This window comes from Anolis sagrei, chromosome 2 (genome assembly GCF_037176765.1).
Source record: "Anolis sagrei isolate rAnoSag1 chromosome 2, rAnoSag1.mat, whole genome shotgun sequence".
Lineage (NCBI taxonomy): Eukaryota > Metazoa > Chordata > Lepidosauria > Squamata > Dactyloidae > Anolis > Anolis sagrei.
Genome location: NC_090022.1, coordinates 211,711,881 through 211,736,831, shown reverse-complemented (window position 1 = coordinate 211,736,831; position 24,951 = coordinate 211,711,881). Strand labels below are relative to the sequence as shown.

The 24,951-nt window shown below is 40.3% G+C and overlaps 1 protein-coding gene across 2 annotated transcripts in view; it reads left to right on the top strand.

The window, feature by feature from the left end:
- The window catches only part of ADAMTSL1 (ADAMTS like 1), a 650,838-nt gene that overhangs the window by 530,002 nt on the left and 95,885 nt on the right, over positions 1–24,951 (top strand). For both annotated transcript variants that reach the window (XM_060762426.2, XM_060762428.2), the window contains one exon: positions 6,839–6,968. In XM_060762426.2, the coding sequence (XP_060618409.2) occupies positions 6,839–6,968 (130 nt within the window). The remainder of the gene's footprint in view (positions 1–6,838; positions 6,969–24,951) is intronic.

Genomic DNA, 24,951 nt, shown 5'->3' with positions numbered 1-24,951 from the left:
TGGAAGGGACCCCCAAAGGTCACTTAGTCCAGCCCCTTCCTTCTGCCAAGCAGGAAGATAGAATTATTGCAGGAGCAATAACAACAACAACAACAACAGTCTCCTGAAGTAAACTGAAGGGCATTGGACTTGAGTTTTGGAGTTGTGGTTTACCGACATCCAGAGAACACTGTGAACTCAAACAATGATGGGTCTTTACCAAATTTGGCACAAAATCCTGATATGCTGCAAATGGCATACTGGCCTTGGTGTGGCCCCTTGGACCTCCTGCTGCTGGTAGGGGTGGCTGCGGAGGGCGAGGATGAGGAGGCGGAGCTTAGTCTGAATGGAGGGAGGGAGCGGCCAAGTGTCGAAGGAAAGAAGGAAGAAATGGAAAAGCCAGGAAAGGGGGAGGAAGGGAAGAGATTAAGGCAGAAGGAAGGAAAGACGGATATAGGGAAGGAAGGAAAGGGGAAAGAAAGGCAAAAGGAGGGAAGGCAGGCAGGCAGGCAGATGGGGGCCTTCCTGCCCCCAGCCCCAGCCCCCGGATGCCCCATCTCCGTCTGTAGAACTCCAGGGTGTTCGAGGCAGGGCTGGCAGGCAGCGGGAGGCGCGCCTGTCTCTCTTCTCCACCCTCCTAGCCTTCAGCTGCTCTCCCCTTGCTGCCCTGCTACTGGCCTGCTGCTGGTCTCCCGTCCGGGGGCAACAGGAGCAGCAAGAGGAGAGTGGCCGAAGGCTAGGAGCATGGAGAAAAGAGACAGGCGCGCCTCCCGCTGCCTGCCAGCCCTGCAGCCTAGCCATGGAGCACCACGCCTCATACACCCTGGAGCTCTACAGGCGGAGATGGAGCATCCGGGGCTGGAAGGGGGGCAGGAAGGCCCTGATCTGCTTGCCTGCCATCTCGCTCCCTCCATTCAGACCCAGCACTCACACCACCCGCGCCTCCGCCTCCCTCTTCCTTCCCAGCCCCCCAGCGGGAGAGGAACAGCAGCCAGGCTGCTATTGGTTTAGCCGCCCCTACCAGGGGCCGGATAAATACCCCCGGCGGGCCGGATCCGGCCCCCGGGCCGTACTTTGGGGACCCCTGACCTAGAGCTTCAGAAATAGTTGGAGCGAGCCTTCTTCATTATGTTAATGCCTTCCACCATTTGGAAGTCTCAGAAATGGTACAGATTATCCTATCAGTTGCCACATACTTTCAGCTCCTCTCTTATTCCTTCACTGAGTTAATTGAGTGCAAACTATTTTTGCAGTTTGAACTCAGTTTGTAGTAAGTTGATGATAAAGGGAGGAAGTAGAGAGAGAAGAGAGGGTTGTGGTGGCACAATGGGTTAAACCACTAAGCTGCAGAACTTGCTGACCAGAAGATCGGCAATTCGAAGCCAAAGGACAGGGCGAGCTCCTGCTGTTAGCCTTAGCTTCTGCCAATCTAGCAGTTCGAAGACATGCAAATGTGAGTAAATCAATAGGTACCTCTTCAGCAGGAAGGTAATGGCACTCCATGCAGTCATGCATTGAAGGTGTTTATATACAACACAAGTTCTTCGACTTAGAAATGGAGATGAGCACCACCCCCCAGAGTCGGACTCGATTATACTTAATGTCAAGGGGAAACTTTTACCTAGCGAGAGAAGAGAGAAAATGAGACATTTTAAAAGCTGCTGCAAAAAGTGGGATGACAGAAAAGTAATCAGGACTATCTCTGACAAATTAAGATGGAGCAAGACAGAGTGAGATTGACAGTGGAGGTCCAGGTAGTGACAGTATCCATTTCCAGAAAACTGTCTAGAATGTGACAGTTGTTCTTCCAAGTGAATTGGGAAAAATTCATCATTGAGTGGATGGTTCACATAGCCTAAAAGGAAGGGCAGCCTTGTACCCGTTGTGTGTGAGAGTTTTTTCTCACTATTTGCAGCAGTTATTATTATTATTATTATTATTCAGTTCTTGTGGGTTTTTTCGGGCTATATGGCCATGTTCTAGAGGCAAAACATTATTATTATTATTATTATTATTATTATTATTATTATTATTATTAGTTTTATTTGAATCAAAGATGTCTTTAGCTCTGCTGCCCCAATGCTGGATAAATGAGTGGGGATTTGCATAACAGCAGCAAGTATTGTTTCCTTGCTAGATAGAATATGTGACATAGACATTTTCTTGTAACAGTAAGCAGCATGTGACACCCATTACACTCACATATCCTCTCTAGCTGGCCCTAAACATCTGTATCACACATTGTGTAACAACAGCCCAGATTTGCTACTCGGTGTGAAAGTTAGTTTTGTGACCAGATTTTTAATATATTACAAGCATATATTGTGTATGTTTGTTCCCATTTGCACGTAGTTTTGGGTATACATTAAAAAAATCAAGTATCTGAAGTGGCCCCAGGCTTTGAATTCTGTAGATTTCTAATCCCCTTCTAGCTGATAATTACGAAAATATATGGGGAGGCCTACACCTTCCAATTTCAAAAGCAATCCATAGGTTTGTTTTTTTTTAAAGAGAGAGGTAGAAAGGTACCCATAACTATATTTGAATTTGTTGCTTATATTTATTGTTCAACATTCTATGTGTGGCTGCCTTTGAAGATGGCTCAGAAACCGCAGTTAGTCGGCAGCCGGATTACTAACTGGTGCTAGCTACAGGGAGCATACCTTGCCTATTAAAGCAGCTCACTGGCTTCCAATAAGTTTCCAGATTCAAGTCAAAGTGCAAGGCATAACCTATAAAGCCCTATACCCTTCGGATCCAACCTATCTTCAAGAGTGCATCTCCCTCTATGAACCAGTGTAGGCATTGAGATCTGCCAGGGAGGCCCTCCTCTCTGTCCCACCACCATCCCAAGTACAGTTGGTGGGGAGGAGCGAGAGAGCATTCTTGGTGGTGACTCCACAGCTCTGGAATGCCCTCTCTAGAGAGATTAGATTAGCCCCCATTCTTCAAACCTTTCGGTCTTGCCTTAAAACATGGCTTTTTAAACGGTCCTTTGACCTTGAGTAGACTGGTTGCATGCGAAGACTGATTGTTCACTCCGGCACTTTAGCTCGTTAACTGAAGACAGCCAGTTTTATCCGCAGGCACTCCTGTATTTTATAAATCTTAAAATTTCATTATGTTATGCGCGTTTGATGTGTTTGTGGTTGTAATTTTATGTTGTTATTGTTTTTATGATTATGTACTGTTTATTTTATGTGTGTTACCCTGGAGTACTTTTGTGAGCCTCCCCAAGTCCCTTTGGGGAGATGATGGTAGGGTATAAATAAAGTTATTATTATTATTATTATTATTATTATTATTTCCATAAGTTTATATATTTATAGAGATGTTTTGCTAATATATATATATTAGATAGATATAGATATAGACATATGTAATGTCTTTGAACCAAGTTCCATGTTACAAAACTGGGAGAAATACTAAAACTAAAGGATTAGGATATTCTGTTCTGCATATCAGTTTAAGAAGAGCCGATCATGTCAATTCCTCCATAAGGAGAACTGAACAAAATCACTGGGCAGCTCTGGGCAATAGTGGTATTTATCAATTTTGCCATGAACTCATAGGAAATGAAACATGAGAAGGCAGGACTAACTCTAACCGTGATTAAAAACAAAAATGGCCATGGTGTTCACAGCAACAATGCATCAATTTATTGCTATAAAAATATCATTCTATATTTCCTAACATTTAAAAAAAACCTGGCATATTGTCGGTTCAATACATGTGGCCATGGCACTGTTATTTTTGCTTTGTGTGTGTGTATCTTCTCAAGCTTGCTTGATGCTTTTGTAAATAAGCCGTCATCTTCAAAAGATCTCACTGCTTCGTTGAATGAATCCCGAACCTGCAGCTTCTGCTGTTTCTGCTGCTGTTTTACTACTGTGGTGGCAGTGATGCCAGAGGTTCAGTCTAAACTAAATGTCACCATTCAATTAAGTCTTGAAATCACAATCAGATGACCTCCTAAAAAGCTTAACAACACAGTGAAAGCAACTCATTTCCCTTGTGTCGCAAAGAGAAGAATGCCTTGTGTCTGGCTCCTAGTGCAGGCAGCATATTTCAACACATGGAGCAACACTGGAAATGTATTGGAGTGCTGCAGTTCATTTGCAAATTTTAGCTCGACTTAATTAACATAATTGGTCTAGCAGTTGTGTGTACAGTACTTGCAGAATGCCAGGACACTGCTGAGTGATACATTACACCTGTCACAGCCTTATTCTTGTTTTACTTATCCAGGGAAGTAGAAGACTTCAAAGTAGGACTTGAAAAGCATGGTTTTAGGAGTGGGAGGAGAATGGCTTTTTGGACTGCTTTTTATCTGTTCTTGCATTTCTGGTGTGGAATTGCTTCTGCCATTGAAATTTCTCTGGAAACTAGCCTACCCAGAAGCATATACAGCTGTCTTTTCCCCTTGTATCAGAGATGACGACATTGGGAAATTCCCAGCCAGCTCACAGCTTTCATCCTATACCTCTTTTTCACATTGTGTTAATGTGAAAAGATAGGGCCAAATTTATCTAGAGTAGGAGATGCCTGAGCGCTAGATTCAATTACTGAATTACCTAGAACATGAACAAAACATGTTCGAGGGACATAGAGCACAGTATAAATAAATAAATCTATATAAATAAAAATGTAATGTTTGTTTGTGGGATTAACATAACTCAAAAACCACTGGGCAGATTGACACCAAATTTGGACTCAATACACCTATTAGGCCAACAAGTGACCATCACTCATAAAAACACTGAAAAACATAGTGGAAGAGACTTAAAAAGCAAAAAAAACCCCAAAATTACATTACAGTGCATGCACAAAACCACACATATATATGCAAACACACATATACACATTTATGCAAATATATATACACACACATATACACACAAAACACATATACACAGACTGGACCACAGCAATGCGTGGCAGGGAACGGCTAGTGTAACAATAAATAACAATGATCCCTAGCATAGTATGCTGGTTCATCACTACACACTATATTATCATTGAATAATTCCTGTCTTCACCATAGGAACAGAAGGGTGGGCATTCATGCAATGATTTCCAAGACATCTCACTATACAAACAGTCAGCCCCATCACATGAGGCAAATTAAGCATCCTAGGATGGTTTCAGGATACTTCTTCCACGCCGGATGCTATCACACAACATATAGCGACTTCTGGTGGGGCCCATGTAGGAAGTGTCCAGAAAGCACTGTGCTGCCCTCAGAACATGGGAGGCTTCCCATATTCTGTAGAAAATTATAGGATCAAGCTGCAGTGGCAATGCTTCCCCACCTAGGATGGAGAAGCATCTGCTGCAAACAAGGCGGGGTGCAGGGATTGCCCTGCTGTCCTTCTGATTCACCACAGGTGGTGGTGAATTGGCCTGTGGGACCTCTTAAATGTGATGAGATCCAGTGAAAGGCAAAGCCCTCATGCTATGGTCTACTGTGCAAACAAGGCGAATCAGTAGGATCCCAGCACTGTTCTTAAAATCGTACATATTAACTGAACTGATGTGCACTGTGGAAAAGTGTGGACTTCCCCTTTTTGCTGTTGTGTGCCTTCAAGTCATTTCCAATTTATGGTGATCCTAAGGCAAACCTATCATGGGGGTTTTAAGGCAATATTTGCCTTACTTAGAGACTAAAACCCTTGTGCTAGCAGGGCCGAAGACTGATAGGTCGCAAGTTCGAATCTGGAGAGAGCGCAGATGAGCTCACTCTGTCTGCTCCAGCACCCCTTGCAGGGACATAAGAGAAGCCTCCCACAAAATGGTAAAACATCAAAACATCCGGGCATCCCCTGGGCAATGTCCTTGCAGATGGCCAATTCTCTCACAAGTCACTCCTGACATGAAAAAAAAGAGACTAAAAGGAAGTGACTTGCCCAAGGCCTCCCAATTTGTTTCAGTGTTGAGCAGAAATTCAAACACTCAAACTGTTTCAGTACAGTGGCTCATTCCATTGGTACATCAAAAAAACTCCCCCTAAAAGAACAGAATTCATTTTTGCTGACACATTTAATATCAGACATCACCATTTTAAATGACTAATTGAATGCAATCCTATACAGACTTATTTGGGAATAATTCCTACTGAAAAAACCTGATTTACTTCTGAATAAACATGCATAGGCTTGCACTGTGAATTTAAGTTTTCTAAAAAGTAATAACAGGTTTTTTTGGCACTTAATTTGTCACCGACACTGGAATACAACCAAACTGATGGTGTACTCTCAAGTATTTTTATCTTGATTTGGAGTAATACAGATTGTGAAATCTTTATTCTCTGTGCCTTGTTCTACACATCTTAATCAGACACTCACTCCTTAACATACCTCTTCATATCTATAAACTTTAGTTGGATACCCATTTTTAGCAGGTTACAACAGTAAAGCTATATTTCTTTCTAGATCGAGCACACCAGGTGCTAAAACATGAAGGAACTGAAATGTTTGCCTATTCGGAGAAGAATCCAACTTTGCAATATGTCCAAAGAAGACATTCCAGTTCCATTGTTTGTTGCCCCTTGATGCACATCTCCCTGTCTTAATGAACAGATCACTCTGCCATGTGGCACTATATTTCCACTGATCAAAAAGTTGTGTCCCAACTCCCTTCTCAACAGGCAACAATATTATGTGATCTTGGACTTTTGACTGTCAAGAATGTCAGATTGCTCTCCCAAAGGCCAGGAGATCTATAGCAGCTGAAAGGGACTCCCTGCCATTATCATGTCTGCACTTTTCCCTCCCAGCTCTGCACTCAGAATTTAAATGGTGGATGTTTTAAAACTGTACTTAATTTAACTGTGTGCATCTGTGTGTGTGCATATGTGCAGGTGTCCAAGAGGCAGTGGTGACTTGCCTGAATAAACAGACCAGAGAGTTTGCAGATGACAATCTGTGTGTCAGCAGTCGGCGTCCCCCACAGTTGCTGAAAGCCTGTAACTTGGAGCCTTGTCCCCCAAGGTAGGCTGCTGATTGTTTTTTGCTTTTGTAGACTGTGCTGCCTACTGTAAGTAGGAGAGGAAGAATGGTAGATCTTCAGAAACTAAGTCCGCATTATTCTAAACTACTTTTGAGGGTTGGAAAACTTAGCCAACTGGAGGACACATTTGTTGACACCTATCCGGAATAAGTACACTTTTTAAACTGGCATTTATTTCACATCTACCTAAATATATGCAAGATTACTCTTGATTAATCCATGGGACACAGATTCCACTCTACTGATAGTAATCCTAAAGTTTGTCTTCTCATTTTCTTCCCTCACTTTAGTCCTTACATATTTATATTACATGTTGAGGAATGCAAGTGACAACATTTTGTCTCTCAGAAACAGAACTTGGTAAAAGTGTATTTTGGAATCCTCCAAAACTTGTTAGTGTTATGTACCTTCAACTCACCTCAGACACATGGTAACTCTATCTTGTCAAGGTTTAATCAGAGGAGGTTGACCATGGCCTTCCTCTTAAGCTAAGTGTGAGCCCTTCCAGACAGGCCCCCTATCCCAGGATTTGATCCCAGGTTTTCTGCTTTAAATGAGATTTATATGAGTCTGCACTGCCAGATAATCTGGAATAAACAGAAAATCTGGTCTCATATCCTGGGATATAGGGCCTGTGCGGAAGGGCCCAGAGTCAACCACATGGGTATCCATGGTTGATAGTGGATTCAAATCCTAGTCTCACAGATTCCTGGCCCAAAATTCAAGTCACTTTATCATGCTGACTCTTGCTCAGAAATAACAAGGGGTGGGTTGTTGTAGTTTATTTCGGGCTATATGGCCATGTTCTAGCCCAAAAAAACCTACAACAACCCAGTGATTCTGGCCATGAAAGCCTTCAACAATACAATAACAAGGGGTGTTTTTCCCTTTCATTTCCACTTGACATTTTTCAAACTTTTCCTTTAACTTTGCATGTACTAAATTGAATTTCATGAATTGTATGCAGGAACTTTCTCTTTGTTAGACTTTTAACCTGCTTTCCTTCAGAGTAGCTCAAACAATGTACATTGTTCCCCATTGCCATTATTTTAGCTTTTTAACAAAGCTTTTGAATGAAAGATGGCAACTGGCCCAAGGTCATTCAATAAGATTTGTGAGAAAGGAGTAACTATATGCTGCATTGAACACATAGGCAATTGACCCTCAGTTTCAATCTTGGCCAAACTAAACTCATATTGAGGAATGAAAAGAATACCTGTCACTTTTACATACTGCGTGGAAAATGCAGAGCTTGGTATTCAACACATCTTATTGAGGAAAAATATATTATTTTATTTATGCAGTGGCATAAAATATGTTTATTTCTCTGCACATAAAATATTTTATTCTGCACACAAGTAATATTTGGCAGCAAATATTGTATTTTACTCAAAATATACAATACTATTACTAGCACATCTTTTTGTACAAAAGAATTTTCTCAAAAGAAGTCCCAAAGTGCAAATAGTGTGTTCAAAAATGCACTGAACCTGGGGGGGGGGGGGATTTGTTTCTAGCATGTGACAATAAAACAAATTAAATTTTAAATACCTAACACATATGCAAACAGGTAAGTCTGAAGCCATCTGACCCTGGAAGCAAATACACCTCCACCAGAATGATTTGGAGGATATCCCTGTGTCCCAGTTCATAGATTCTCATGCACAGAAACTGGGGCAGACTCTGATATGTAGATATTTGTCCATACACTCATGTGTCCAGCACGTGCTTGATACTAAGTCTATGGTTGATCTGGAAGATGCAATAAATGCAGCCTAAGTACAGAAGCTTTGAAATAGAGGCTCCTTCTATACAGGGAATAAAATCCAGTTCCAAACCAGCTCAAGATTGGGGTGCCCACAAAATGTATATCCTCAATGTGCATGGCAACACACGCCCAGATGGAAACAGGGTGCTTTAAAAACTCACCAGAAATTCCAGTTCAAGCTATAAAATCCACTGCAGCCAATCCGTGTAAATCCCATGCAGAGCTGGAACCCAGAATGCAGAGTTCTTATGAGGACAAGGCTAGTGGTTAAGCATTTGGGGGAGGAAACCTAATACACAACGTGGTCAAAAGGCAAACAAAATCCCACCAGAGAGGAAACCACAGCATTTCTAAGAGAATGCTCATTTTTTCCTTTTGTGTGTGTGTGTGTGTGTCCTGCTTTCCTCTGAAACTGATCTTCATTGGAACTGTTCCACATGTCCTGTTGGATGAGGTAGGAAGGGGAAATCTTTCAATCTGCTTGATCTGCAGTCAGTGGATCTTTATGACCAGCATCCCAGCCTCCAGCCAATTCCTGGGATGCCTGTATAGGAACTCCACAATGAACTGGTTTTCTTTAATCAGTGTCCTGACTCAGATTAAATTGCTGTGTAGAAGCAGTCTGGGATGACGACTTCATTCAGCCAGACATGTTTCCTTACAATTGGTGCTTCTTTTTGGACCACAGAATCCTCCTGTCAGTGCAGCCAGTAGACATGCTATTGGTGAGAAGTATAGTCCAGAAAAGTAATTTTTCTAAACTGCAGTTTTCTATACATTTTACTCCACATCTGTAATAATGCATAGCAAAATCCCTTGGCAGGATTATACAAGTGATAAAGCTACCTGGAGTGTGAACGTGTTTATACCCAGCCTATCTTTTTAATCTCTGTGGGATCATATTTTCAATCTTCTGTTGTTAAAAGCAAGGGATTGTGAATACAAAATAGAAAGGAACATTGAAGATTGTCAGCATTCCCCTCAGATGTTACTAAGCAAAGTCTGAAGTTTTTTCAGAATGTTGCACACAAAGCCAACCCTCATGTAATATTTCACTAACCTAATCAAATTGAAAATATTTTTATTTAATTCAGATGCGTAAGATTATGTACATATGTTTGTTCCACATGGAGAAGAATTGCAATGTTCCATTGCATGCCCAACACAGTTGAAAGTACTATCTCTGTAATCAGACATGAGCTGAAAATTCAAGTAATTTCCACAGAGAACAAAGCAATTGGTTTGTTAATGTGAAATAAAGTACAGTGATATGGGAGGAACATGGCAGTGGGAGGAATTGAGTCAAAAGAAAAAGATCGGCTTCTTCCCAAATGAGGGAGCATTTTCCTTCTGCATTGCTATTATATATTACTAGCCATCCCTGCCACGCATTCCTGTGGCCCAGTTCTGTGTATATGTGTTTTGTGTGTGTATGTTTGTATATATATATATATGTGTGTGTATATATTTGTGTATATGTGTATATATGTGTGTTTGCATATATGTGTGGTTTTGTGCATACGTTGTAATGTATTTTTTATTTTTTGGCTTTTAAGTCTCTTCTGCTGTTTTTTTTTCCTCCAGTGTTTTTATGAGTAATGGTCACTCGTTGGCCTGATAGGTGTATTGTGTCTAGATATGGTGTCAATTTGTCCAGTCATTTTGGGGTTATGTTAATCCCACAAACTAACATTACATTTTTATTTATATAGATTATTGCTGTGTCTTCAAGTTGTTTATCAACCTGAGGTGAACCTATCAGTGGGTTTCTATGAACAAGTAGGGAATCAGACCATTTTCCAGTATCATGGGGCAATGTTCAAAAACTTCTGGTCCCTAACACTGGATAACAACAATTAACCTGATGTAACCCCATGTTAGCAGAAATCAGAGAATGCTCCAGAGCTTAGCCAAAGCTCTGGAACAGCCTTGCACTTCAGGGTTAGTGTGAAAACTGTTCACATCCCATTTTCCCCGTGCAATGCTTCAAACTGGCCCCAGATTTAGGTGTCTGTGTAAATAATCCAATGCCGACTCTTTATATATTATATCTAAGAGTAATACCGACTCTTTATATATTATATCTAAGACCAATAACTATCTGTAATCTTTTGTTTGTACTTTTAAACTGGCAGAAGCTGTCAGTATTCCTGACTTTCCCTAAGCCCATTTGGTCTCCAGTGTCAAAGAGCAAGTGGAAGGGAAGGTCAAATCAATAGCTGGTTAAATCCATGGGTGCAGAATCTGCCGAAACAAAGAGATGAGTGTACTCTCTTCTAGCAATACTGTAAGAGAAAAATCATTCACTTTAGAAAGTGTGTTTTGTTCCACATTTTATCCTTTCCAGTGCTTCATCAAATCAATATGCCAAGTGTAAATAGTACTTCTGGTATGTAATTATTACCTGGCATTCAGAACCTAACTGATAATATAACTTTTTAAACTGATTTAATTTGGTGGATCAGTTAGTCTGTAAGCATCATAAGCAATGTTCTAACTTATAGGGGCACTTGCTGACCACTTAGCATATTTGCCATTCCTGAAGACTGTAATAGTATGAATTGGTTTGTGTAAGTCAACAAGTACTACCAGGAGTATGGAAGACTACCATGGTGGATTTTATGAATTATAATTTTTATATCTCTTCTACAGTTTGGTTAGCATGTGTTTAAAAGATTTGGGATGTGTAGGTGTAGCGGGAGGAGGAACAGGCAATGAAAGCCAGATGGATGAAAATGAAAGAAATTCCAGTCAATTCTGTAGCTTTGTTCTTAACATACTTTCAAAACTGAACTTTTATTTCTGTGCAAACAGCTGAATAGTAGAGAACAGACACACTTGGGGGCAAAAGCTCATGAAATTCCAGGAATAGCTCAAACACCCCACTCCTCTGTACACAACTCTTTCTCAAACTTTATGATTCTTCTGAGAACTGGGAGAAAAGGTCTGCAGCAGCAGTTTGATGGTTCCCGGACAAGGGAGATAAATCTCCAAACTCTCAGCAAGGTCAATGCCTGTGCCGTAAACACCTGACCTACCCCATTATAAGGCTGATTTGTTATCAGGGGAGATTGATTCCTATTTTTCTGTATTATTGCTTGTGCCTACTGAATGTGGTTTTTTGGCTTGTCTTATTTTGTCTCTCATTTATTAATAGAAATATAACAATATAGTGGAAATTTAACCAAAATTTTGATTAACAATTTATCCATTTTTAAATTAATTAGTTTGTTTGTTCATTTATTTACCTGCATCTCTCTCAGCATGGAAGCCTTCCTTATAGTAGTAATTATCAAATTAATGAAAAAAATGTGTCATCATAATAATAGTTATCAAATGGATACTATAAGAGTTAGCCAATGAGATATACATATATATTTTAGATAAAGCAAGGATTTGCAGGATGTGTTTGAGGATGGATCTTTCTGAAATGTTGGTGGTGGAGTGCATAGTGTAGACTTGGGGGCCTAAACACCCTAAAGCTGTGGTTCTCATCCTGTGGGTCCCCAGATGTTTTGACCTTCAACTCCCAGAAATCCTAACAGCTGGTAAACTGACTGGGATTTCTGGGAGTTGTAGGCCAAAATACCTGGGGACACACAGGCTGAGAACCACTGAAAGGCTCCAGATCCTGTGTGATCTGGTTTTAGTTTTGAATACATTTTTAATCAGTTTTAAGGATTTTAACTGTTCATTTTTAAATAATATCATTGATTTTTAATTCTATTTTAATGTTTGTATGTTTCTGGATTTTAAATTGTATTGGAATGCTTTTATTGTAAGCTGTTTTGACTCTCCTATGTGAAGAGTAAAAGCGGCGTGTAAATAAACATCATCATCATCATCATCTTGGAAACTAAGCAAGGTCAGCCCTGGTAAATACTAGGATGTGAAACCATTTACAAATACTAGCTGCTGTAGGCTAATTTCAGATGAAGGAATTTCAGAACCACCTCTGAGTTATTCCTTACTTAAGAGAAACCACTTGAAGTTAATGGGGTCACCATAAGTCAACATGCACATATGGTACATACATACATACAAGGAGAAACTAATTTTAAGGTATATATTTATATACCTTAAAGCAACACCTGGTCAGAGGGCTCATTAAGGCTGCCACCAACAACAAGGAACTACTTGTGACTAGAAATGTGTTTTTGCATTTCTCATCAGATGGCTAGGGTAACATCACCAGAAGCAATGTTGCAGCAAGCCTCTGACAGGGAGCGGTTTGTTGGTGCAGACTCAACAATATGTCAGTTGGAGGGGTGGATAGTGGATCGGACTATATCCAGCTCGGTCTAGCTCTTCACATCTCCAAAACTTCCAGGAAGTGCCCAAGTAAATACCGTGTTCAATAAATAAATGTGCCACTGTTGTGGTCCTGGAACTATGGGTGATTATTTAAGAGTATATTTCAGTAGTGGCTCTAGACAGCAGCCTGCTTCCCCCCCCCCCTTTTTTTTTATTGTATGTCCTAGGCATATTGCTTTGTAGAAGAAAAATATACTGTTGTGAATCCAAGATTTTCCTTTCATGAATAGAAGAGCTTTGATCCCAGAAGCCACCTTGATATGGCATGCAAATGTCCTCCCTTTTCCCTAACTCTGCAGCCTTCTCCATCCACAACCCCTGGTGAGTTGGGCAGCTGAAGGGGCTGCTTTTGGAAAGAGACTTGGAAAAATAAACTCCAGTCATCCTAGTTGTATGAGCCAAATCAAGCTCAGTGTGTATTCTTCTCATTGCAGGTTTTATGTTCTCCTCATAGACCAATTTAACAAAAAGGTAATTTAAGTGTCCGAAGTGAAAGCACTAAAGGAGTCGAATCCTACAATATTTTCTTTAAAAATTATTCAAGAATATGAGCCCTTTCCTTACGTCCCTTGTGTTAGAAGTAGGGGTATATTGTTGCTGTTGTTGTAGTCCTTCAAGTGGTTTCTGAGGTTTTCTGGGCAAGATTTGATCAGAGCAGGTTTACCTTTGCCTTCCACAAAAGCTGAGAATTGCTCTAGGCTTCCAGGGCCAAGCTAGGATTGGTCTCCAGAGTTATAGTTCAATGCTCAGACAATTACACCATGCTGCCTAATATCATGAAGCTTGGGTACTTCATAAAGCTGTAGTTCCCAACCTTTTTTTGACCAGGGATCACTTGACCAGGGACCACTTTGACCAGGGATCACTCTCCAACATTAGTGCCAAAAGGGTTACAAATCAGTTTTTGGTCAACTTTAGATTCGGTTTGGGGTGCTGATTCAGAAAATTGCATTGGAAAGACCACATCAGCTCTAGTTTCTGATACAGACCAATGCCATGGTCAGCAACAGGGAAGGAGTCGCAAGCAACATGAAAGGAGCGGAAATAAAATAAATAAAAAAGGAGGCTCGTGGACCAGATTTTTGTCCTCACCACCCACTGGTGGTCCGTGGCACACAGATTAAGAACCACTTTTGTAAAGGAAGCAGGGACAGGTTAGTTTTGGTGCAGATATTTCCTTGTCCTCAGCCATCCTTCAGATGTTTCTATTTTCCCTCACAACATGCCTCTTAGTATCTGTCTTTAAATTGAGTGGTTGAGCTTCAGAGGGTGATTTAGAACAGGAAAAATGTTGAGAAAGAAGCAGGTTGTGTAACTCCAACTGTAAACTCCAACTCCTAGTAAAATCACCCACTCACAATTTTCCTTTTAAATGGTGTTTGGGCTTCATTACACACATTTTTCATATCCAGACCTATGAGTAAGAGGTGTGGGTGCTAGTGGCACTTCTCTTCCCATCTCAGGGAACCAGAAAACTTGGCAGCTGCTACCTTTTAAACACCCCTGCTCCTGTATTACCCAGATTTGTACCTATAGGTGGTTTTATTCTTCACTCAGTTCACAGCATGCAAAATTCCTATCCAAATACATTCCTCCAAATGTTGGAGCACATCTGTAAATAATTTTAAGAAATGGTTTCTAGGCACTCCATATTTTTTCCTACATCAAAAGGCATCAGATCATTGAGTTCAATCAATTATCATTGTATCCAGATATCATTCTCTTTCCCTCTCTATCTAGTGATGAACTTGGTGCTGTCAAAACTGGAAGAAGCCTTTCAACTTAGTGCATCCCACCCATTTCCCCCTTTATGACTGGCAGTATGAATACGTTTATGAGTTTCAAAACCAATCTGAGAACTTATAGAGTGACCAATTTTCCTGCATTTTACTTTTCTTGGAATGGATGGTTTTTTTCTTGTCCCAGCACCTTGCTTTAATCTGTCTCTGTTTCCTAATGCCCTTTCTAATGAGAACCTAATACTTGCTGCCACCTAATATTTTCAAATATTTGGAAGCTTGTATCCTGTCCATATATTGTACCTCTACCTCTTATTCTTTGTTTCCTATTTAAATACATTCTCAGTTTCCCTGAGTATAGATTTACCCTCTTGGCAGAAAGAATTTATTCTCTTGAATACAAAAGGAAATGTTTTTTTTTTTCTGCCAGGGCTGCAAAAGTGGGGGAGACACTTTTGCAAACCAAGCCAATAATAAATTTAGTCTCAAAGTCCAGGGATATCCTGAAACAGTGATTGTCTTTATTCATTTCACTCTATTTTTTAGTATTCTGCAAGCTGTCCTATAGGGTTGTACAAACGCATAACCTTACTGCAAACAATGATTCCTTTATGTTAGAAGGTTTAATCTTTCCATGCTGGATGAAGAAAACACGCCCCCAAAAAATGGCTTACGGGAGCTTCAACAACTTTCAGGGTCTCCATTGCTGGCACAGTAGCAATGCTTCATCCCCCTTCAGTTTGCAGGCAGCAGAATGGTAACAAGGACTGGTTGGGAAGTGAATCATCACAAGCATCACATGTCATAACAGCAACCAATATGAGATGAATACATGGTTTTTTGTCCATGTAGACAGGCCCACGGTGCTTTTTAGCACAGTGTGGAAGCATCATATGAGCCTTCCTTACTTGTTTTAACATAAGATCTTGTTTCAGGTACCACACAAATCTTTAGTCATGCCATAGACTCTGAAATGGCCCCTTGGTTCCATACTTCCAAGTGTGGTTTTTATTGTGTTCTTTATCTAGTCGCTTCTCACATGTTTTTTAAAAAATAGTATTTATTGAATTTTTTAGTGTACATGAATTAAAAATAAAAATTAAGGACAAAGAAAGGAAGGAAAAGAAAAAACATAAAAAACAAACAAAAAAAGACAATATATATATTGAAATAAACAATCCCCTAATACAAATCCACTAATTTGAACTTTTAATCCCCCTTTCCCCCCCCCCCCATCTTGCACCTTCCCCTGTTTCTAGTCCCCAACTCAAAAATCCACCCCCAAAAACCAACGAAGAGAAAAGAAAAAAAAATAAAACTATGACCTAAAGAAGTGGGGTAGGAAAGACAGTGGGAACAGGGTTGTACTGTGGTTGATATAAGGGAAAGATGGGAGGGGGTACTATACTAAGGGTGTGTTTGAACTTCTGATCTTCTTTATCATGAATATATATATATATATATATATATATATATATATATATATATAAAATCTTTCTAAGTCTAAAAATCTCTTCTCTTCTTCTTTCTTCTCCCAAGTCCAGCGGTGGGGCACTTTGAATGTCTATAAATACATATTAATATTCAACTGTTTGAAATATTATTTCACTGGGTTCCAGTCTGTTTCCATTCTACTAAATTCTTTATTTCTCTTTTTTTTTAAGTTGGTTTTTCACTCTTTTTTTGATTCTTCAAAGAGAAATGAAGCCAGGTCATTGATCCTAGTAAGTAAAATGGTCTCAGTTGGGAAGATCCTTTCCAAAAGGTTCCAGGCCAGTTCTTGGTAATCATAAACTGAGACGGTAATGCATTAGTATAGGAAAATAATAATGAAACAGGTTTTTTAAAATTAAGTTATTAAGTCTTTATGTATTATTTCTTCATCAGATCTAGCATTATTTTCCTACCTTAAGCATAGAACAGAATTTGAAAAAGTTCCTTGTTTGGAACTCCCCAGCCATGTTTTCTGGAAGATTCCTGGATTCAGAGCCCTATGGTGAGATGTAATTGTTAATCTCAATTAAAATTGACCCACTTTTTTCATGTCAGGAGTGTCTTAAGAAATAGCAAGTTGCTCCTAGTGTGAGAGTATTCACCGTCTGCAAGGGCATTGCGCAGGGGACACCTGAATGTTTTACCATCCTATGGGAGGCTTCTCTCATGTTCCCGCATTAGAAGCTGGAGCTGACAGACTGAAGCTCATCCCACTCCCCGGATTCAAACTGCCAACCTTTCGGTCAGCAGTCCTATCAGCACAAGGGTTTAGCCCATTGCACCACTAGTGAATCAGTGGAACTTGGGTTTTCTGGGCAAGATTTGATCAGAGCAGGTTTACCATTGCCTTCCACAAAAGCTGAGAATTGCTCATTTATTCAATGTAGCCACGTTAGTTAAAAAATTAAAGTTGTATTTAGCTATCCTGGAAGAAACCTTTCCAAGATCTTTGCAAAACAGAGAGTACATTGGACAGCAAATGCTGCTAGTTTCATTGTGCTTACTGATTGTTCATGTATGTATATCTAGATACACATCCAAAACTGGAGTGCTAGCTGGAGCCAGGAGACCAAAGTAGCCTCCGGTAGTTAACCTATTTTCCCGCATGCTCAGACTTAAGCGATCTACCATGACTGTGACCATGTGGGAGGCAGAATCCTAGATGAAGTGTATACAGGTGCTTCCCCTCCTGAGTCCCCGCAAAAAACCCTCAAGCTTCCAAAGGAAGCTTCTGTTTGAAATCTGAGAGTGACAGACGGTTTTACAGCTACTAAGTATAAAAATATTCTGTCTGTGTTGCAGAATGGTATGTATTTAAATTGTGAGACCTCTGGGGAGAAAAATATTGGCTAGTTCAGAAATGATTGCTATAATTTGGCCCTAGTCTCCAGGGACAGGGCAGCCCATAAATAAATTAACATTTTCAGGCTTATGGTTCGATGCTGAGAGACTACCCTGGAAGCTGTTTGCTTGCTATGAATATTATGCAGTGTAAGCCACTTCCTTTCCATCTGTCAACTTGTGAAGAGCATTAGATTGACATGTATTCATTTTAGACACATGACTGATTACAAAGTGTTTGTGTTCGTTACCTGCAGTAACCCTAGTGGGTCATGTTAAATATGCTGGCAAAAAAGATGACAGGCTAAAACTCTGAGCCCTAAGCAAATACACAGATTTGAGTCAGACTTATATCCAAGATGTATGTCTAGTTTAGTTGAATCTGCATTTATTTAGGAGAATCAGCATGGATAGCAATTAGAAGTGTTGTCCTGGGACTAAAAAATCTAGGTTCTAGTCCAGTGTTTCCAAAACTTTAGCCTTCCAGAAGTTTTGGACGTTCTCTTTCAGAATTCTTGACTGTTGGCCAAGTTGTCTGGAGCTTCTGGGAGTTGAAGTCCAAGACAGCTAGAGAACCAAAGTTTGGGAATCACTCTCCTAGTCTCTCAGGGACCTTCTAAACAGCCATATAATCAAGAATATTAAGGCAGAAAATTCCACAATATTTGAACTGGGATATCTGAGTCCACACCGCCATATATTCCAGTTCAACACAGAAAATGTGGGGTTTTATTTAGCTATGTGGAAGGGGCCTCAGTCTCTGCCCAATCCCTTAGGATTGTGGCCAATCTCATAGTTGTTGAGATGATAAAGTGGGAGAAAGGACCGCCAAGAGCTTATTGGAGGAAATGTCCAGTGTAAATGGAACCAGAATTAATTCATATTTGTGCTTTTTGTAAAAGTAACAGTTTTTGGGGTTTGCATCTTAAATACTATGTGGAAATGTATAATATGGGACAGTGATGATGGTGACTTTCCTAACTTTATATTAGAGAGCCAAGTTCCAGAAAATGGCAATCCTCTCAAGAAAAAAAGGATATTTGCTACAAGAACAACATCTGTACTGTTGCTTACCAGAAAAGCAACCTTTCAGCATCCCACTTGCATGAAGGCCTTACCTGGAAAGGCCCTTACAGTTTATTGTGTTTTGTATGTCTTCAAATACAGTTGCAGAAAAGGCTGTCTGACAGCAGCACACTTCATTCACTGTCAAAAACAATTCTTCAGAGCCTTATACAACACACTGTCTAGCATGTGTCTATGACATGTGCACATCTTTTAAAAATGTTAAAAGTTCATTTTTCAAATCATTTCTAAATGTTTCTTCAAGGAAAGAGGAGCTCTGATCCTGGTGGCGATACCTCCATATCTACCATCAGTCTTATTTTGGGTCACCCTGACTTCCTTTCTTTTCAAGTCCCCTCCTCTTTCCCAGGGCTTTTTCTGCTCTGTTTATCCAAAAGTTCCTCTACACCTTTTTGATTCACATAGAGCTGTAAAATTCAGATTGGTACCAATCAGAGCACAAAAAAAAATGCAGAGATTGCTCTTTATGCCATACCTCTTCTCACAAGACTTGATCTGTTTGAAAGTTTGATGATGCAGAATTGTAATTTAGTCTTCTCTCTTCATGGGTCCAGAGTTGGGAGTCAGCAGCTGAGGAAAGAGTGTGTGTGAGAGAGAGATAGAGATAGAGATAGAGAGAGAGAGAGAGAGAGAGAGAGAGAGAGCATACCTCACTCTGCTATCTGGGATAGGTCTGATCTGTTGCCAAGATGGTAAGGCTGAAAAATCAAGTTTATAAAGCCATAGTTCCCGAGCTTGTGAGGTTAGCCCAGAATTGTAAGGATAAGGAAAAATAAGTGTTTGAAGTGATGGGTATCATTGCAAGTTATTGTAAGAAGTTGACACTTAGTATAACTGTCTGGATCCCCAAATCAGTGGAAGTATTTGTGTACATTATTACTTAACTGCCACAGCATTTATGTATTATCAGTTGAAGTGGTTGTTGTTTTTTTCAAAAATGCAAAACAGACTGAGAAATCCAATCCCATTGCATAGATCACTACTGGTGCAATTGGGTTTTCCTCCGCATTTCCCCATAGTGTTCCACACCGTCCAAAAGACTGATTTGGAGAATTTCCCAGCCCTCTGAAGTGGGTTTTGGAAAGTGATGGGCAATTGCAGAAGGGAGAGAGAACTTGCCTCCCTTCCTGATTCTGCTGCCAGAGGTAGTTCCATTGGCAGCACAGTACCATTGGGCCCTGCTGTATCAGAATTAGGATTGACTAAATTTCAAACAAGCAAAAGATTTTGGAGCATAAAAAGGATTATGAAAACTGACTGATTATTATATTTCCTTGAAAACGTTTCTCTGGATTTTTTGATATAGAACGTGGCTTGGATCAACCTAACTATGCAATCGGACGAAGTGCTACAACATCTGGTGTAATGCTTTCTAAAGCATGGTTAGAGGAGCATGCAACCAGATATTTGTATCTCAGTATTTTTTGCATGCCTTGGTGTAGGATTGAAACCTTTCACATTGAGAGGTTGTGATTTACAAGGTCTTTCATTGCCAAAAAATATGGGTGCCTCACCAAACTACAAATCCCAGAATTCCATAACATTGCGCAATGGCAGCTAAAGTGGTTTCAAAGTGCATTAGTTCTGCATCATACTTTCACCCTCAGTCTATTGGTATTTCATCTACTATTCTCAGTCAGAAATGTGTTGAAAAGCCAGCCTAGCTATACAAATGATACATGCTACAGTTTTCCTTTCTCTGCAAATTATGGCTGGTTATTATTATTTGTAGTTCATTTCTTGCAGTCTTGTGTGAATGATTTGAACAAATTTCAGAGTGCACTCTATTTTATACTCTTAGACCCAGTTATGTGAATGCATGTTTATAACCAGTATCTCCATTTCTAAAATCTTTTGCAAACAGATTCCAATGGGTTGACGATGAAAGGGGACAAGCATCATTTGATGGAACCCATTAAAATTAGTATGCAAACAAGCTCAGAAACAGACTATAACCTAATGTGATGAGGTCCTAATTCTCACATAGACTACTGTTGTTTACTTGTTCAGTCGCTTCCGACTCTTCGTGACCTCATGGACCAGCCCACACCAGAGCTCCCTGTCTGCTGTCGCCACCTCCAGCTCCTTCAAGGTCAAGCCAGTCATTTCAAGGATAACATCCATCTGTCTTGCCCTTGGTCAGCCCCTCTTCCTTTTTCCTTCCATTTTTCCCCTAGCATCATTATCTTCTCCAGGCTTTACTGTTTTCTCATTGTGTGGTCAAAATACTTCATCTGGTTGTACTGATCCATTTAGTTTTCATGGCAAGAATACTGGAATGGGTTGCCATTACCTTCCCCAGGGATCGTATTTAGTCTGACCTCTCTGCCATGACCTTTCTCTCTTGGGTGTCCCTTCATGGTTTTGCTCATAGGGTCATTGAGATGCTCAAGCTCCAGCACAAGGCAACAATCCTTTGCTGGAGCTCACACAGATAACATGAACAAAATATTGCTGATGCTGTAAGACGGCAACAGAAAGTGTGGCTTCCAGTCTGCTACAAGCAGGCATGTAGGCATTACTTAAACTGTTATGTTTATTCATATCATGATCTGATCACTATACTCAATATATCCCATATGCATGGGGGTATTGGGGTAATGATACAAAAGGTTTGCTAGGGTAGACCCTCTTTCACTCAGACTCAGCCCCCCCCCAAACCCCCCCTGAAAAAAATTCACCCCCCCCCCCCCCCCCAGAAACGAAATCCTGGCTACAAGTTACTTCTTTTTGTTGTGTTTTCCATTTTTTGTGAGCTGATATAATATGATTGTTTCAGACTAATAATGTGTTTCCCAAGCACTACTGCTGGGCAATACATTACTAGGTTTGCAGATGTCTGAAATTAAACAGTAGGATACTCAACTGACCACATTCCCTCAAAGAAGGAGAAATGTTTATTGTAGTAATACTAATAAATAAACAATCTTACATCAGTTTTATGTGCTTTAACCACACTATAAATGGAACAATTTCATTGTTTTTCCTTCTGTTACTAAACTTGTAGGCATTTATGTAAAAAGCTCTTCCCTTAAAATATTCAAGGAACTTGACAATTTACTTTTAAGACCACCTTTCTTCTCCTACTCTCCATACTTTCCTCTGTTTTAAAAATTCAAATGTTTATGCAAATATTTCCATTTGCAGAAGATTTTGCAAAATACAGGTCACTATATATGAGTATTTTGGAATGTGTTGCAAGTGGAAATTATGGGGAGAATTATAAAACATTTTCCAATTTTGCAAAAATTACTTACCGTAGTTAATTTTAGAAACAGGCAGTAAAAGCAAGCTGAAACTCCATAACACCATTTATTATCAAAACATACACATTCAAAAAAATTCTTGTATAGCCAGGTTTCTGTGAAATTTTTAAACCCCTCCTCCACAAAATAATTTGCCATATGCAATGCATTATGGATGCTGGAATTTGAGAAGGGGAAAGTTGTTGGATCTAATTAACTTTTCATAAGTTTTAATTCTTTGAAACACTATAAATATTAATAAGAAATAAATGTTTACATTCAGTGGCAGCAAATTTAGTAATTTTTTACTTATTTGAAAACCACTGACTCTTGGGCTGTTCTGAGCCATTAAATAAAAAAGACTTAATCTTGTGTATGCACTCTGTGATTTCAGTGCAAGATAGGCTGCAATCCTAGACATGCTTCCCTAACAGTAAATATGTTAAATTATTTGAAATATCATACCTTCCAATTATATCTGTTCGGCAAAGACAGTCTCAATTAATCCATGACCATCCCATTTTTTCCAGCAAGTTTTAAAATCTCCTGGTTTCTTTCTGCTCCTCCCACTTTCCCCCTTTGTCTTCGGCTTGGGTTCAAAATGCAATGATAGTTTTTACTGAGCTCAACAGCATAGAATCATAGAGTTGGAAGAAACTTTGTGGGCCATCTAGTCCAACCCCCAGCCAAGAAGCAGGAAAATCGCATTCAAAGTACCCCCTCCCCCCCCCCCCCCACAGGTGAGAGAGAAAAAATGAGGCAGTTGTATTGATATATCTAAACAGCAATATAAACCATTTGGATTACTTCTTCTCCGTTAGGAACAGGGCTTTTGCAAACCTAATTATTTTGCCTACAAACAACAAGTCCACTCAAAATACTTTAAATTAGCCTATATCATAACTGTATTTTCTAGTAAGAAAAATATTTTCTCTGCAGCTAAATACAGAAGAAGCAGTAGTGGCTGCAGAATCGAGAGAGGAAATAGCAGTAGTTTGAGATATGGAAAGTTAATCTGCCATTTAAAAGGAAATGTTCAAAAATCCTGGTGGAATACATCAACAAATGTACTTAAATATTTCTTAGATTCTGGCCATAAGAACTGTACTCAGTGAGAGTATGAGAAATGAAAACTCATGGGATGTGTATATCAACACAGCCTTATTCAATGGGAATATTCTATTGTGAGAACTTGTAGTGGGCAGGCTAAAGGGTCATGAGAGCAGAGGTCTGCAGTCAAATGAAGGCCAATCCATTTGGCCAGCAGTTAAATTGCAGAGGATGTGAACAGCCCACAGAAGAATGTGGCAAGAAGTATGGTTAGACAAGCAACCATCAGTCAGAGATTGACTTGAAATCTGCTGTAGCATTACCCCTGGAACTTTGGTAGGATTTTATGCAGTTGTATCATTGGTCACATATTGGTGAAACAAGCCAGAAAGGTTTGATGCAATGAAATCGAAAGCAGCATTCTTCCCCTTCTACTACTGCAGTACCATCACATCAGTGTCTACACTTGATTACTGGGAAATAGTCCACAGCAGGATTTTGGATAATGCAGTAAGAGAGAAAAGGAGAGAGGGAATCTCATTATAGTGGACTTCTGTTAAAATGGTACTGAATTCGACCCTTGAATTTGAGCATTGTGATACACATTAGTTAGGGAAGGGCCATAGTTCAGTGGTAAGCACATCCTAGTTATTTAGAAAGTTCCAGATTTAATCCTTAGGCTAGACTGGAGGATAATGTGAATCCTTGCAAATTTTTGAACATCTTTCACTATTCCATAAAGAGAGTATTGAGCTATATGGACTCAGTATAAAACAGTTTACACTGGTTTATGCTTGATGTAGAACTTGTCTATATTGCCAAAATAAAGTGGACTCAAGATACAACTGCTGAGGGGCTGGGGCGGGAGGTCCATGATGGGTGAATTCTCAGCAGAACAACTGCATCAGGCATTTAATGTGGGTCAACCAAACATCAGATATACTCCAAAGTTTCTGTGAGCTCCAGAGTTTGGAAACTACACAACACCCTAACTGTGGGGTAACTCCACAGTTTCAGATTTGTCAACATTTGGAATAAGTTGAATCCAGTCCTATCCACTGTCCACACCACTATCTGCTGTGTCACCACCAGAAAGCAACTCCCTGCCAGAAATTTTCTGATATTGTTGCATTTCTGGTGAAGTTATTTCTGGTGCTGAGCCATGTGACCATAAATGTGACATTGCGAGCATGCCTCTGGGAGGGGATGGCTCTGATTTGGGCCAGCCAAATGAGTGGACATTCAAAGGTCTCCAGAGACACTCCTGGACTGCATTAGACAGATCCAATGCCTTTTAAACTGAATTTATCCAGTAGGTGTTGGAACAGCCTTAGACCATCCAACTGTGAATTCTGAAATACCTAGACCTTTGACCTTGTCATATGGCCGCTGGTGTCACTCTGTTTCATTGGGGGTGTGGGGAATCCAGCACCCCATGCCCCCATCACCTGGATCCATATGAGGGCAATCCCACGGGGGGAGCGTAGAGCCACCGGCATGCGAACACGGGAGGCATGCACTGGTTTAACCCTCCTTCACCCACACAACTATTCCGGCGTCATCTGATGGGAGCCAGCCTGCTCCATGGCTGACCTGGTGTCAGGAGTCGAGGAAGAGGAGAAGAGGAAGAGGAGAAGAGGAAGGGGCTAATCTTAAAGCCAGTGCTGCAGATTGGCTATTGCGATTGCATGCAGCTAGGGCCCCTGAGTTAAATCGGGTGGGAACATTTTTGGAAGCTTTAAGAGCTAGGTTTCAAGATCCATTAGAGGGGCTGAAAGCCAAAGCTGAGCTCAAGCAGTTGAGCCAAGGAATGCGGTCAGTATCTCAGTATGCACTGGAATTTAAGGCTTTGGCTGAAAAAATTCCAGAGTGGTCAGACGCAACAAAATTGGAGTACTTCAAAGATGGCTTGAGGCCTGAGCTTTTG